Source organism: Mixophyes fleayi, chromosome 4, assembly GCF_038048845.1.
Source record: "Mixophyes fleayi isolate aMixFle1 chromosome 4, aMixFle1.hap1, whole genome shotgun sequence".
NCBI classification, from domain to species: Eukaryota; Metazoa; Chordata; class Amphibia; order Anura; family Limnodynastidae; genus Mixophyes; species Mixophyes fleayi.
This window is the reverse complement of record NC_134405.1, coordinates 84,170,513-84,188,047: the sequence shown is the minus strand read 5'-3', so window position 1 is coordinate 84,188,047 and position 17,535 is coordinate 84,170,513. Positions and strand designations below refer to the sequence as shown.

Here is a 17,535-nt window from a genome sequence, read left to right as displayed (position 1 = left end):
GAGAAGCCATTAGCTCTACTGGTGGCATTAACTGACCGCCGTGACTGCGTGGGACTATGCCGGTCGTTAAGACACAGCTTTGTTTTCCCAATTATTATTGTGAATGACTATAGGTGCTGAAGACTGTCAGTCACCTAACAGCCAATAATACGCAGCCAAACAAAGTACCTAGTGGAAGCCCTGGGCTAATAGGAAACATGCCATCTGTAGTAGCGCTGTGACCTGCAGCCAATAAGTGTTTAGTTAGCAAGGTGTTACATGTTACCCTAAAAACTATTGGTCCGCGGTAAACCCACCTACTTTGTGTACCAACCAACCGTAACACAGCACTTCCCCCAAGACCAATCAGGTGGAGGGTTTTATGGCTGAGGCCACTTTATCTGTCTGGTCTTCAAGAGCAATAAAAGGGTGAGTGTGTGATGTGCTGTCGGTGCCGGTGGGAGGCTGTTACTTTGTGTCGGTACTACGCTCTATAGTAACCTATTGTGCCCTGTATATCGGGGGAAGCAGGCTGGCCATTCAGGGGTTACACTAATATGAGTAAATGTAAGGACCATACATGGCACTATTAGGCATGCAGGCATGTATCACTAGATTATTGTGCATGCAATCCTACTTACGTTAGGTCATTGCAAATGTAGTGATCATACATGAGATTATTTGTTACATCACTGACTGGATTACACAGTGCATATAATCATCATACATGAGATTGTTTATGTAAACATACGTGACATGACTTGATTAGTGTGCATGCATTCATCATACTAGAGCATATTGAGTATGCAATCTTGTATAACGTGGTTTTTGTACATGCAATCATCAATACATTAGTTTAGGCTAGATACGCACTACAGACCTTTTCTCCTGATGTGTTATCAATAACGAATTTACCAACCACATAATAATAAAAAAAAAAGTCCTGATCAGCATGCAGATACATGTGTGCACTACACACTAAACATGTTTTACAAGATTTACTGTGCACTTCAACTGTCAAAACCATCAGCTGAAAAGATTCTGACTCTAAACTCTATGGAGATCCTGATCATAAGCGCATACACACTGCAGGATTGAAATGACCTTGTTCCATTACTGAACAAGATTTACAAGTCAGTTTGAAAAAATCGATCAATGATTTTGTGTGCTTTGGAACGCTAATCGTTCATTGTTCCAGTGTACACACTAATGCAATATTGGGCCGAACGGTCGTTTGTCTGATTGACCAAATAATTGGCTGAAAACACTGTAGTGTGTAACGAGCCTTATTGTGCATGCAATCTTAATATATGAGATTATTTGTTAATTTAATCATTCAATATTATGCATGCAACTATCTTGCATGACACTATTTGTTTATGTAATCATATGATTTTATTATTGTGGATGCAATCATCACATTTTAGATATTCTGTATGTAAAAATTATATGATTATGCCTGTGATTATCACGGTCAATACATTAGTTATTAAGCCAGTGAATATATTTAATACTTGAATCAATTATCGTGCTTGCAATAGTTTGACATGATTTTATTGTTCATAGTCCAATCATACTACACTACAGTTAATGTCCATCAGGCACCTTCCTCTGGTTAACTACTAGACTGTATCATCCAGAGGTGTATGCTAACTCTGTTAAACACTAAGGTAAAGATGTAGTTATATTTGAAAATGATGTTGACTGAGAACGTGTAGAGACAATAAATGCATTTTATGTGGCCTGATAGCATAATATTGCAGCACTGGAGCCACTAAAGTTTTACTACTGGTGCCAAACTTTTTTGACATGTGTTATATAGATTGTTGTAGTTGTATACTAAGGTTGCATTCTCCCTGGATTTAAAAAATAAATAAATAAATCTTAGATTGACTTGTAAATTTAATAAATAGCTTGCTGTAATTTGCAGTTAAGTATATAAAATATAAAAAAATATTGCTGGTCAGATCGCCTGTGTTGTGTAACTTTTTTTCTATGACACAACTCAAAAACACAACCAGCAAGCCTGTACCGTATTGGTAACATTTGTAGCCTACCATATGTGAAAAAAACTGGATAGTACTGATTTTAATCTTTATCTTTTATTACAAACGATGCAAGTTATACTTTGTCACGTTTGCTTACTTAATGAGAGAAACTTATGAACATTTCGTAAAGGTGCAAATCTCTGCTAAAACCATACTAACATTTGGTTGCTATGCATTTAGCAGAGATTTGCACCTTTTGAGCAAAGTTGGTAAATAACCTTGAAAAATGAGTACTGCATGCAAACAAAACTGTAAATACCATACATTTTTGGCAGGGTGATGAATATAACTAGGAAGACAAAATGTCTGTCTGAAGCATAATACACAGTACAAATAGTAAAGTAAACTGGAGCATCAACTAAGGTGCCTATAAGACATCTCCTGAGAATTTTGGATTATATGTCTGTTTCCCATTTCCAAATGTTTCTGTCCCCCCAGTTTAGGTAAACATTTGCTCACATATATAGACTGTGCCACGTCACAGTTATGTTAATCTTACTGTTTAATGTTAAGGCCTATTGACTATATTTTTCTAAGAACGTGTCCTGTAGCTTACTTAATATAAATAAATATATATATTATTTTTAGAAGTGCCCACAAGCGATTATCCTGTATTACCCAACAGCAAAAAAAATTCACTGCATTTATTTGAAATATGTAAGGGCTACAAAAAGGGAAAGTCAGAATATTTGTTTTTTTGTACAAGAGCTCTTGTTTATTTGGTGGAAATTTCAGGATAAGCAACTTCTTTGAGTCCATTGCCTCTTTACATTGATGTAGACTGACAAACAGTCACAATAGTGTCCCGGCATCTGTTCCTGCAGCTGTGCTCTGATATGGACATCTGATACTCGCCTCCTCCTGACTTGTTGGCTGACACTCTGTAAACGGCTAAGTGCAAAGCAAGTTGGGAGGGGGTATGCCAAACGTTCACTGCTTGTTTGCTCTAAAGAGCCAAAATGGTCATCAGGGAAAAATGTGCTTGTACATCAGTGATGTGCTAATAGTGATTTATCTATTGACTTTGCACATTTGCAGGGGTCGGTCTTGTGAAAATGTCTGGGAGCGGGTAAAACTATTTTAGAGCATGTTTTGGTGAATTAATTTGTAAGCTACCCCACCAGTGACTCTAGTTAGTAGGATAATTTTGAATGTTGGCAGATCTAAATGAAGAGTGCCCTGCTTTAAGATCTGCTGATATTCAAAAGTATTTTGATCAGAGGGACAGTGCTAGACATGGGGACAACGTTTCCATGTGCAGTGGGTGTAGGCATGCAGGTCACTCCCATCCTCCTTCTGAGACCTCCACATCCCCGAGGCCCTTCTCTGCCCTTCTGAGCAGTGCATGTGCCAGAGAGCGCATGCTCGAGACCCCGCTCTTCTTTTTGAAGAGCATGGGGCCCATGATCTGAAGTGGCATCCGCTGGGCCCCTAACCAATTTATCCCAACAATGCACTGTTGTGCCCCAGCCCATGTATTTATTAATTTTCGGTCAGGGCGTTAATACTTTAATGTAACTTCATTGGAGTTCTCTTAATAAAGCATTTGCCAGATCTTTCTTTCATATTTAACATTGTAGATACTTGTATTATTCTTTTGGTGAACATGTAACCCAATGTATTATAAGAGGGATGTGTGATTCATTAGCTCTGGATCATCTAAGTGGCATGCACTTTACATGAGAGCCTCTATCTCCTTTTTTCAAAGGGCTTTAACTAGAAAGGTTTGAAAGAAGGGACACCACCCCCTCCTGTTCCCTCACCTGGTGGTTGCCCTCCCGCCATCTCCTATCTGCTGCTCCAGTGTGCGACTCTTTGAGGTTTTGCTCAGGGAGGAAGGGAACATCATATATGCATTAGCTATATAGCAATGTAATCTTGCCATTTAACTTTTTTTTTTGTCTCCTGATTTTAGAGATGATTTGAGATGTTGGCGAACAGTGTGTCCATTTGGATGGATCCCAGCCAAACATGGCTTCTGAACTCTGCCAGACTATCTCTGTGGCCAAGCTGGAAAGACACAAGAATCTCTTCTTAAATTATCGCAACTTAAACCATTTTCCTTTGGAACTACTAAAGGATGAAGGCCTTCAGTATCTTGAGAGACTTTATATGAAAAGGAACTCTCTAACTACACTGGTAGGTGCAATCAATATTGTTAAAAGGAGTTGTGGGTTTTGTGATTTTTGTCTTGGCATTGGAACCATAGTGCTCTGGGATCTGGAAGGGTGACAGTTCTTGAGATATCACCCTTGTACTGGCATAGCGCTACTTGGTCTTTCATTTAACATGGTACATTAAGCAATGGGCAAATGTTGCCTAATATCCATAAACCTTCATTCGTATAAATCCAGAATGAAGTGCGAAGTTATGGTGACGGTGACATAATCCCTAACACAAACCTGAAGCTAAGGTAAGATCTGAAGAACCATTACATGCCCAGATTTGGATCACCCATAATGTTATAATAGGACTGTTATCTTGATGACAAAGGAGGGCATGCATTCTAGTCCCACTCCCAATCGAGCCAGAGGCGCTTGTTCTAAAGCATAGGTAGAGTGCTGCTGATCAGATGGTGTTACTATCTGAAATACCATATACTTGTATAATTATTATTTGTAGAATAACGCTTTCAAGTCTTTGTCATTGTATTTCTTAATGTATAATAATCTACTGGCGGGAGCAGAGGAGGATGGTAAACATATGGCCATATCCCATAACCATCCAGCTTGTCAACTTATATTTCAGGTTTCATTGTCTGCAAATAATTCTTAAAGAAACACCAAACCTAAAATACATATTGGCTTCTAAAATTGAAACTAGTAACACTAACAAAATATATGGAAGATCCCATATATTCTATTCTTCTATTTACATTAACTGTGCAGCTGAATACAAGCTGAAATTCTCTCCTCTCCGCCATTTCAGACCACAATATAATGCTGCATTGTCCTTCATTAGAACTAAGCCAGCTACACCCAGGCTGATCAGGCTGTTCGCCCGCACAACAGGATCAGTGTCCTACATGGCAACACACGGTTGTTCAAATTGAATAAGATCAGCCGTTCGTGCCAAATGTCCGAGTCACTTCCAGCCCAACTGGAGCCTGTTAGTGTGGTTGTAAGATGACCACACACTCTGTACAGTAGCGGTAGTCTTCAAACTAACGTCATGATCTGAACGATTTTGATTGGGTAATTATTGGGTTTAGTGTCCTTCTTAGGGCCATACACAGTACAGTATCTGGCCAGTTGTACAAAAACACTGTAAATGTTGCTCTGTGTGTGGCCAGCATTACAGGCAGAAAGGATTCAGTGCTAGAATGTGGTTGTCAGATAAATATGGCAGCCTGTGTCAGGATTCAGCAACAGGGCGCAACACAGCCCTTTGGAAGGAGTAAGCTCTGTTGACAGAAGTGTAGGAGGTTAGACAGGAACTGGTATTCCAGTAGTTTTTGTATTTTGTAAAAAAAAAAAAAAAGTAGAGAACTCCTTTAATATCCATTTATGACATCATCGTGTAACATGTTCCCAGAAACATTTGCCTCCAATAGAGGGCGCTGCAGCTTGTCTACATGTAGGTTACACTAACATTCATTGTTTGCTGAACTGATATATGTGCGATCCGCCTGTCAGTTCACTTACTGCTTCAGTGATGTCTTTGGCCACTGGTGAACACTGCTTCAGGCCACAAAATGGCTGACCTCTGTGTTCAGGTGACAGGTACACTTTAAGGGATGGGTTTTCACGGCCAGTCCAGAGCTGTATGCAGTGTGAACAAATGTAAACTAAAGTCCCCACCAGGAACCCTTTCTGTCAGGAATTCCTGCATATTTGTATCCACGACATTTGGTTCAAACATAATTTGGTATCTATCTATCATTAGTCACCAAATTATGTTTGAACATATATATATATATATATATGTTCTGATATCAGTGCTCCAACATGAAAAGTCTCTTTCGCTAGCAGCCATTCCAGCTCAACATACCCCAGCCAGCAAGGGAGCCGTCTAGAATTGGAAACACAAATAGAACCGGAGAGCGCTCACAGTGCAGTAATTTTTCAACACAAATAGAATGTGTATAGTTCTTATATCAACTGTGTACAATTTATAAAATTCAAAAAGGCTTATCTGGAATTCTCCATAAGTCGTCCCACATCATGATATGAATCCAAGGAACAAACAGTAAATTCCTATGAAGAGCAGAGAAAAAGTCACAACAAGTGGCCACAACATGTGTGGAATAGTGTCCAAAAGATTTTATCACAACTGTTAAAAACACTTACAGTAATAAATAAAAATAGAGCTTATCTGTATTGTCACAAAAAGCGCTGTCACAGGTCTGGACCCCCTACCCTCTCCCTGTAGGCGTCCCGCAGGGCTCTGTTCTCGGCCCTCTACTCTTTTCGCTCTACACTTCCTCCCTTGGTGCTCTCATCTCCTCCTTCGGTCTTCAGTATCACCTTTATGCTGAAGACATTCAACTCTATATCTACTCTCCTGATCTTTCCTCCACCCTCCTCGCTCGGGTATCCGACTGCCTCTCCGCCATCTCCTCCTGGATGTCCGAGCTCTTTCTCAAAATCAATATCTCTAAAACTGAACTCATTGTCTTTCCTCCGCCCAGACTCCCATCCCACCATGACCTCTCTATTGTCATCAACAACACCACCATCTCCTCTGTCACCCAACTTCGCTGCTTGGGTGTCACCCTCGACTCCTCTCTCTCTTTTGCCCCCCACATTCATTCCCTTGCCCAAGCCTGTCGCTTCCAACTACGCAACATCGCCCGCATCCGTCCCTTTCTCTCTCAGGATGCCACCAAAACTATCATCCCACGCACTCATCATCTCCCGCCTCGATTATTGTAACCTCCTCCTCACTGGCCTCCCCCACTCCCGTCTCTCTCCCCCCTCCGCTCAAGACTCCTCTTCCTCTCGCGCTACTCCTCCTCTGCCTTGCCTTACACTTCCCCTTCCCCTACAGAACTCTTTTCAAACTCCTCACCACCACTTACAAAGCCCTCTCTCACTCTACTGCCCCTTATATCTCTAACCTTCTCTCCATTCACACCCCTGCCCGCTCCCTGCGCTCGGCCAATGACCGCCGCCTCTCCTCCACTCTTATCATCTCTTCCCACTCCAGAATCCAAGACTTTTCCTGCGCAGCCCCCCTTCTCTGGAACGACCTCCCTCGTTCCATCCGTCTCTCTCCTACTTTGTGCTCCTTCAAACGTGCACTCAAAACTCACCTCTTCCTCAAAGCCTACCAACCATCCACTTAACCCCCATCTCCTCCCTTCAGCTCGTCCTACATTCTCTCCCCTTGCCTCAATTGGCTCCTTGTGCCTGGTCTGTTTACTCTCCCTTAGGATGTAAGCTCTCATGAGCAGGACCCTCTTCCCTCCTGTCTCCTCACCTATTCTTCTGCTCCGTTGTATCCTGCCTGGAGTTTCTGGAGTATTGGTACTTTTTGTTCATTGTTCTGTATGGTTTCACCCTGTATAGTTTACTGTTCGTACTGTGTGCGGCGCTGCGGAAACCTTGTGGAGCCTAACAAATAAATGATGTTAATAATAATAACCAGCAAAATGGGATAATAAAACTTGCAGCAAGACCACCCTACATGTTTCGTACCCAACACCTCCTCAGGGACCCCCCTGATGTGCTGGGCACAAAACTTAAGGGCCTTCCCTAAACTGTTGCCACAAAGTTGGAAGCATAGCATTGGCCAAAATTTCTTGGTATGCTGAAGCATTAAGATTGCCCTTCACTGGAGATAAGGCGCCTAGCCCAAACCCTGAAAAACAGCCCCATACCATTATCCCTCCTCCACCAAACTTCACAGTTGGCATAATGCAGTCAGGCCGGTAACGTTCTCCAGCATTCACCAAACCCAGACTTGCCCACTTGACTACAAAACAGGGAAGTGTGATTCGGCACTCCACAGAACAGGTTTCCACAGTCCAGTGTCTGTGTGCTTTACACCACTCCATTCGATGCTTGGCATTGGTCTTGGTGATGTGAGACTTGTATGCAGCTGCTCGGTCATGGAAACCCATTCCATTAAGCTCCCGCCACAAAGATTTTGTGCTTACATTAGTGGCAGTGGAAGTTCGGAACTCTTCAGCTATGGAATCGGCAGAGCGTTGGCGACTTGCGCACCATGCGCCTTACCAATCGTTGACCAAGCTCTGTGTACGTAGTCTTAGTTGTCTGAGTTTCTGCTGTTCCTAAACGCTTCCCCTTTCTAATAATATCACTTACAGTTCACCGTGGAATATTCAGCAGGGAGGAAATTTCATGAAACGTCCTATTGCAAAAGTGGCATCCTATCACTACCACGCTTGAAGTCACTGAGCTCCTCAGAACGACCATTTTGTATCACAAATGTTTGCAAATGGAGACTACATGGCTAAGTGCTTGATTTTATACACCTCTGTCAATGGGTCTGATTGAAACACCTCAATTCAATAATTAACAGGTGTGGCCAAATACGGGCCTCCATGGCCCAGACTTGTGTTTGCAGCACATCCCACAGATGCTCGATCGGATTGAGATCTGGGTAATTTGGAGGCCAAGTCAACACCTTGACCTCTTTGTCATGTTCCTCAAACCATTCCTGAACAATTTTTGCAGTGTGGCAGTGCGCATTATCCTGCTGAAAAAGGCCATTGGCATCACGGAATACCGTTGCTATAAAGGGGTGTACTTGGTCTACAGCAATGTTTAAGTAGGTGGTGCGTATCCAAATAACCTCCCCATGATTGCCAGGATCCAAGGTTTCCCAGCAGAACATTGCCCAGAGCACCACACTGTCTCTGCTGGCTTGCCTTCTTCCCATAGTGCATCCTGGTGCCATCTCTTCCTCAGGTAAACGATGCACACGCACCCGGCCACCCACATAATGTAAAAGAAAACGTGATACATCAGACCAGGCCACCATTGCTCCATGGTCCAGTTTTGACAATCTCGTGTCTATTGTAGATTACGGTGGTGACAGGGGTCAGCATGGACAGTCTGACCAGTCTGCGGCTACACAGCCCCATACACAGCAAGCTGTGATGCACTGTGTCAATGAGCCTTGGGCACCCATGACCCTGTCGCTAGTTCACCAGTTGTCCTTCCTTGGACCACTTTTGGTAGATACTAGCTACTGCATACCAGGAACACACCACAAGACCTGCCATTTTGGAGATGCTCTGACCGGGTCACCTAGCCATCCATATTTGGCCTTTGTTCAAATTCAGATCTTTACGCTTGCCTATTTATTTATTTTTTCCTGATTCCAACACATCAACCTCAAGAACGGACTGTTCACATGCTGCTTAATATATCCCAGCGCTTGACAGGTGCCATTTTAGCCAAATAAGCAATGTTATGAATCTATGTGTGTGTATATGTGTGTGTGTGTGTGTGTGTGTGTATGTATATATATATATATATATATATATATATATATATATATATATATATATATATATATATAATCTCCTATGATTTCCTTAAACAATGATTTATTTATTTAATTTTGCCTCATTTGTGAACAGAAACAGTTTGATATTATCAGAATGGGACATTTTTCTGGATCTTTTTTTTGTTTTTTATTTCATTACACAAGCCATCTGTGTTCTATATCAAACCTGTATGGTGTACACTGTGTTTGCACATTTTATAATATTTTTTTTTTTTATATTTTGCAGCCAGAAAATCTTGCCCAGAAGCTACCAAACCTTGTTGAGTTGTAAGTGACTGGTTACTTTGTTAGCTGTTTATTCCAGTTTATCCACTAGAGGGTGGCAAAGCCCTTACTAAGTGTTCAATATGTTTCATTCCCTATTCATAGATCCGTCATTCAACCATGCTGGATAAAAAAATACATGGTATCCAATTAATAAGTAATAGGGGTAATACTTTTACAAGATAAGTAATGTGAAACAGCATTTGGAACATTTACAAATATATGTATGTAAAAGCTTCCGTTTTTCGGATTAAATTACCATGTTGTACGCTGTTTATGCGCCTACTTTATTGTTCTATGTTCTCATGTGAAATGTTCCACCCTCCTGATCTTCCCTAGGCTTACAGACAGAAAGTATGTTTTTGCATAGAAATGATGCTCCCTCGCCAGAACAACTTCCTTATATGAAATAATTTTTGCTCTTTAAAGTGCGTGCTAGTATATGCATAATTGTTACAAATCATTCTTATCTTCAAGACAACTTGTATTTTATATTTGACTTTCCATCTTTGCTTATGGTATTGTAAACCAAATTATCAAAAAAATTGAGTATCTTGTATGTTTAAACATCGCTTTGAGTGCATAGTTGATGGCTATTTTGTATAGAAATAGATTTGTCTTATCTCAATTCTGCAACATTTTTCCTTCCAGTCTGACAGGCGTGTGAACTTTTTCTGAGCTGCAAATAAGAAGTCTCGTATTTGTCTACATGATGGAAAGAGTAAAAACATCACTTCAAGGCTCCACTACCACATTAGGGCAACACCTTCATAAATTTCAACATATACATTTTTCTCCTAAAGTCCAGTCCTTTTGGATGGAGAATAATGCTGTGCGCCCTCCTGAAAAACAGGGTTCACACCTTAAATACAGCTTATCCAAATCTTTTAGCTCATTTAAATAATCTTATGCCACAAAACTTAATCTGAGTTTTGCATTTTGGGATAAAGGTGTACGCATCAAATCACCCATTCTACACTTAGTGAGCAATGTCCTTCATCCATACGTGTATTTTCATCAAAACATGCACAATTTTACACCACTGCACACGTCGTCATCTTCAGGCAGAAATCCATATGCTTCCTCATAAACACGGGTGCATTTGTGTACACATAGGTGTATAATGTCGCTAGACTGCACTTTAATATTATTGTATGAAAACCTTCCACTCTGTTGCCAATAGACTAGGTAGCTCAAGTCATGTTGAGTGTATACAGAAATTTATATTGCCAAGTGGGACTTAATTGCGGTGGAAGGCTCTTGTAAAGACGAGATGGTCTGGAACATGCAGTGATTGAAAAATTAAAACTGAGACAATGCAGTTACTAAGTGATCTGTCTGTGGAAATTGCCTTTTGGCCATTATTTCACAAGTGGAAGAATTGAATCGTGCAGAGATTAAAGTGAAACACCAGATACAGGCACATCTAGCATGGTGTTTATAATTATTCTCCCCATTGGCAGAGAAATAAATAGAAGTCAATGTAAATATTATTGTGAATGAAGGCAATATAGAAAGGCTTGGCTTGTTCATAGTCTGCACTGACCAAACAAGTCTCTGTGTTGTCACATGAAGATACAGATGATAGACTTATTTATGTATTTATTTGCTCCTCTGATCATAACTTTTTTCAACGTATATATAATATGTGGTCAATGTGCTTGGAATAAATTAAATTATGATAGCAAGTCACAGGCAGTAATGGGTGTTGTAAGCAATTAATATATAAGTATAGGATCTACTATTCAGCGTGCTTTGGGCTTTCAAGATAAGGGGTTGTTATGTCATTTGGAACACTATGTCCAAAATATAATGACCCTTGTCTTTTTCTATACTGTCCCTAAATTGGTTAGCAGTTCTCCTCACAGTGACTGTAAGAGGAGACGCTGAGGGGCTCTTGTTGCAGTGGGGTATGTAAATGCAGTCAGAATACAGTAAGGGCGTAATTGGGAGCTGAGTCGACTGTCAGTAGGTGTATCACTTCCGGGTGCCCGAGAGCTGGTGCATATACACACTGATGATTGTTGCCAGCACTAGCTAGCCTCTTCTGATTGGCCGATTGTGGTTTCACCTCTGAAGCTTTCTTCATTGCTCATGCCTATTTTATCATTTTTATGGGTGTATTTTAGAATTTTTGCAACTTGTATTCGTACACGAGAAGGAAGATTATATCTGCTGTATTATATAACGAATGTCTTTTTCGCTATCAACACAAATATTAAAAAAAATCTTATGGTTATCACTTGTTTGGGTGAAAGAGTATCTAGCTGTAAGTACACCTGATATAAACCTGACACACATGTCACTGGTGCAGAGTTAGATGCATTTTTAGATGTCTCCGATTCTGCATATTGGCACACATACACTATTTTAATGTGTGGCTTCTTAGATTTTTTTTATTATTTTTTTTATTCATGCATATCCGTCCAACTCCACATCAGCTTGGTGATCATGTGCGTGTATTTTTTTTTTTGACCCTTTTTTGGTATTTGCAACAAGTGAGTATGACATCTGGGTGTTTGAACCTACAATGATATTGGGAAAATGTTGCAGCAAGTTGGCAGGCCTCTGACTATTCCCCATAGTCCAAATAGTTTCTTAAGAAAGCATTTGTAAACTGAGCATGGAGAGGAACGTCCTATACACGCTTATATAGAGTATATCTAACGAACAATTAATGTCCTGTATATCTTTCATAGTATATTTAAATAGAACATATACAGCCTAACAGAAGCTAGCCTTTTAAAGCTCTATTCGCTTCCTACTAAAGCAGCCTGGCTACCATACCCTTTCTTATAAATATCTTTGCTATTGCTCTTTAATTATTTTTTTCTACACAGTATAAGTATACTGTTGCGCTTTATACAGCTTTCTAGAATTGTATAGGGCAATTATGATAATGGTCACAGGATGTCTTGTGAGGATATTGTAATCAAAATGCTAACTAACCTGATTATAGGCACAAATAATCATCACTGAGAGGCTCTTTAAATTTTAGTAACATAAGCGTTTAAACCAGAATAAACATCATTTTTAATACTGTCCTTCAGCCTGTCCCTAGACACAGGCTTGCAGAACACTCCATATGTACTATATCTAGTTAAGGTAGTTTGTGCTGAGAATTGACCTTGGTGAATAAGGGGTTAAAGTTGCAGCCTGTGCTAGAGGAGAAGGATTTCAGTTTAGAGCTTGTCCTTGAGACTGGTGGACAAATAGCAGTTAGCTTTGTCCCATCACAAGGCATGTGAAGGGCAGGCAAGATCAAGTATCTGAACATGGCACTGCCGCCAGCAGGAAGGCAGCCAGATCCCAGACACTGGTCTTTCAATGTGCCCTTCACAAGAGTGAGAGGCTCCCTGGGTATCTGGATGGGCACTGTCTCTGTACACTGACAGGACATACTTTTTCATTTTCCACTTAAGCAAAGTGAAAAATTCACCATGACACCTCTGTGGCAAAAACCTGAAGAAAGCTGTGCAAGCAATTTATATGTTGCATGGGTTGGCTATGTAGTTTTGTAACTGTGTAGAATGCATGCACAGAGCTTCAGGCTATACAGCTATAGCAGCGCTGTACGAACCAAGGCTGTGGAGTCCATCAGGAAGCCTATGTACACTGGTGTTCTAATGCCACTATTGAGACGGTGTAGATTGTTGTTGCCGTCTGTTATGCAGAATATTACCATGTATATTCTGTCCTATTGATGCATGGGGAATACTTACCGCCGAAACATTAAAATTAGAGTTTCTTGTGTTCAGTGTTAATCTTGTGGGAAATTCAATGTTTATTGTTATGGGGAGATTGGGGGTGGTGGTTGTGGGCATTCACATTCAGAAAAAAACTGGTGTTATTTACTGCTAATAAAATAAATAATAATTAAGGAACTCCATATAGTTTGGTATTTATCTTATCTGATTGTAACAAGACCTGTTTGGAAATTATTTTAGTCTCTTGTTTTATTTTAATCACCTTTTGATATCTCATTATTTTAGGAGGGAAGAGAAGTTGCAAGGGAATAGGATCCCTGGAGAGGGGAAGGTGCTAGGGAACAATCCAATGGGAGGGAGGTGGATGAGAGCAAGGCCAGGGGAGAGGGTATTATTATTATTATTATTATTATTATTATTATTATTATTATTAATAATATAATTTATTTGTTGGGCGCCACAGGGTTTTCGCAGCACCTTACATAATACGAACAGTAGACCATACAGGTTAAAACATCACAGAACAATAAACACTAAGTATCAATGCTTCGGAAACTCCGGGCAGACATATTGAGTGAGGGCGGAGCAGAAGAGTCGGTATGAAGACAGGAGGGGAGAGGGGCCCTGCTCATACGAGCTTACATCCTAAGGGAGGGTGGACAAAACAGGCACGAAGGGAGGCAGTGATGCAATGAAGAAAAAGGGACCAGGGGAGAGGAGGGAGAACAAGCAGAGTGGATGAGGGGTTAAGTGGATGGTTGGTAGGCTTTCAGGAACAGGTGGTACATTAAACGTAGTGCCAATTTATCTATCATTGTATTTTTCCATCTTCAGTGTAATTTCCTCCATTACTTCTCCCTCTCTCTCCCTCTCACACTTCTTCTCCCGCTCCTGTGCAGTGCAAGGAATCCAATTCCCTCCCATTCTGGTCAGTCACATGACCTGGCTCACCTGTCACTTAGAATCCCTTTCATTGTCGGGAATGTAGATTCTACTTTCCCAGCAGTGAATGGACTTTAGAGCACATGACTGTGCCCATCTATGATCAACGTTTATGGTGCCAGGGGAAAAGGGCAAAATGTTTGAGTTTGGGAGGAAGGGTGGTTGATTGGGCACTTACCAGAGACACTAGAGGCTTGCAGATCCAGTCCAGGAGAGGTGAGGCTTTGCTCAGTACCTGTACAAGCAGTAAATCAGCTCAGGGACTTCGCTTCTTCCTACGCCATACAATATGGCTCCGCTGGCATGGTGAAGTTGCTCTACTGATCTACTACTAATACAGACAGGCACTTTCAAGTTACACTACAGGATGCATATGACTAATGGCTTTGTAGACTTGCCGTTTAGAAATGCTCTGTGTGGATTGGTTATTTCATACACAAGCAAGTGATGTCATAGTAGCCCAAATACCTGCAGAGTCCGCTTTATGTACTGTCTGAGATCCCATCAGTATACTTTCCTGAAATATATAAGAGAACTTCAGCTGTCTGTAGTGGAGGGAGGAGGGCATTCTTTACTTTGTTACAGAGCTGCAGTAGAATGCCAGGGTCACACTGAGCAATGCATCACACCTCCATAGTTCATATCTGAACATTTACATATTTGAGTTTAGTGGTCTATTAAGCTCCCTTACTTTTAGTCTGTAGAAGTGCTTAATGGTGTTTTTCTGATGCCAAAGTTCCTTCTTTTTTTTTTTTTATAATGTAGACCCTGTGCAAGTTCATATTGTAGACTATTGCATCTAGCAACCATTGTCTAGCCCATTGTCTAGCCCACATGACACCAGGGGGTAAATTTACTAAACTGCAGGTTTGGAAAAGTGGAGATGTTGCCTATAACAACGAATCAGAAATCAGATTCTAGCTGTCATTTTGTAGAATATACTAAATAAATGATAGCTAGAATTTGATTGGTTGCTATAGGCAACATCTCCACTTTTTCAGACCCGCAGTTTAGTAAATATACCCCCCAGGGCACATTGACTGGCGTGTGGCTCACCTGCTTTGAAATTATATCACATGTCTAGAAACCACAAGCTGCTACTGTGTAGTAGCTAAATCCCTTCATCCACGCCTATCCACTGATAAAAAGCGCTTCTCTGATGCATTTATTAAAAGGAACAATACTTTGTAGTGCAGGTATGTGTAATTGTTGCCAATACACAGCGGAGACATCCAGTGTGGTGGCTGAGCTGATATTCATAAAAAAGCAGTCCTATCAATTCATTAGGGACTAGAGACTTCAGTGTTTTGTCTTGGTGACAGGTGTACTTTAATATGTATACTAAGAAGTGTAAAAGCAAGGGGAATGATTAAACAAGTAGAGTCTAATTCCACTGGCTTGCCTATTTCTGATATGGAACAGGAGCAATAGTATCTGTCATTTGCCCTTGATGTCTCTAGTGTAATAACTGGAAATCGATGTCCTAGCACAAATCCTTCAGGGTAACAGCTGTTATGTTTTCTCTTTGTTTTTTCAAGGTATCTCCACTCAAATAACATTGTGTTTGTACCTGAAGGTGAGTGCCTGACTTGTAACAATATAATTTGTTTGTCAGATACACAAATTATGTTTTATTTTGGGGAAACTGAACGAAAAAAATGCACTCTTATCAAATGTAAAAATGCATCTTGTATTACTTTCAAATATGTGTAAAAGTATGTACAAACACTGGTCTTCTCTAATCATCTGTGAGATACTTCCTATTGTGGTCTTATTATATAAACGATATACTGAACTGCAGGAACTGTGCAAAGGAAAAATCCTGCATATCCGGGATTAGAGGTTATCTCTACTATGTGAAAGTTCTAAATATATGTTTGAGAATGTAGTTCCAAGCCTTCTTGCATGTCTCACCCTTCAATTCCTAGGATAAATATTAAATAATGCCTTCTCTGGCTCTGTGGGATAAAACTGGATGAGTAAAACTACATTCTTTCATATTAAGCAAAATATGTTTTAGAATTTGTTATATTAAAAACCACAAAATACCTCCTTTTGTGTCTGTATTGTTGTTCTATGTTCACTTTATCTCCCTTATTGAACAGGACTGCAGGTTACTTGGTGACATAATCTACTGTTAAGGACAGGTTGCATTATACCCATATGGGTATAATTTTCTTGGATACCTCTATGGAGGCATCAATGTACATTAGATAACATACAGATCACATTGTAAAGCGCTACGGAATTTGGCGCTATATAAATGTTGATGATGATTCTACAGAAATGACTACAGGCTACAATCCTGATGTAATTGTAATGCATTTAACTTAACTTCCCTTCATTAAATGTTAATGTACACAGCATATGATGTGGTACTTGCCAGTTGGTCAATATTAAACACATCCTTCAGGATTAAATCTTTAAACATGTATCATTGTTTTTCACCTGTCACACTTGGCAGCTACTGTTATAATACTTTAAATGTGTACAACGCTATGTAAATCATTCACATCCCTCTCTGACCCACTGGAGCTTCCAGTCTAATTTCTGGGGTCTGTTTTGTCAGCAGTTTACCTACCGATTTGTTTTTGAACTGTGGGAGAAATACAGGGCCATATAGAGGAAAGTCACATATAAACATACAAACTCCATATAGATAATACCCTAGTCAGAATTGAACCCAAGATCCCAGTCCTCTGAGGCAGCAATGCTAACCGGAGTGCTGCCTCATAGTGTGCACTCATCACTAAATAAATGTAAAAGTAGGACTTGTGTTAATGTTTTTGTTTTAAATAAATGTTTAGTATAACTGAATTGTGAATAGGCAACTGTCATTATGTCCATATTTGCTCTTAATTATTTGTTAATATGAATGCGATCTTCCATATGTTTTCTTGGTCACTTTAACATGAATTACACGTTCCAGCGCCAGCAGCTAATTTGGACCAAAATAGCCACAAATTGCTGTGTGTGTATGGACACTAAATAGCGGTCATTCCAGTGCAACGTCTTATCAGGAGCAGTCACATGTTGATCAGGACTTGCGTGCAGCGTGTGTGGGCATTTACTTATTGTGCTGTTTTGCAGCTATAGACTTAACTGAAAACCTGCCT

The 17,535-nt window shown here is 40.3% G+C and overlaps 1 protein-coding gene across 2 annotated transcripts in view; it reads left to right on the top strand.

Annotated features, from left to right (window-relative positions):
• The first annotated feature begins 305 nt into the window (after positions 1-305).
• Positions 306-17,535, top strand: part of LRRC28 (leucine rich repeat containing 28) — a 29,402-nt gene continuing 12,172 nt past the window's right edge. The window contains exons 1-4 of one of the 2 annotated variants that reach the window (XM_075207693.1): positions 306-408; positions 3,943-4,166; positions 9,733-9,773; positions 15,958-15,995. In XM_075207693.1, coding sequence (XP_075063794.1) covers positions 3,999-4,166; positions 9,733-9,773; positions 15,958-15,995 — 247 coding nt within the window. In that variant the 5' untranslated portion in view covers positions 306-408; positions 3,943-3,998. Of the gene's footprint in view, positions 409-429; positions 547-3,942; positions 4,167-9,732; positions 9,774-15,957; positions 15,996-17,535 lie in introns of those variants that run through there. The other variant, XM_075207694.1, reaches the window with a different exon arrangement.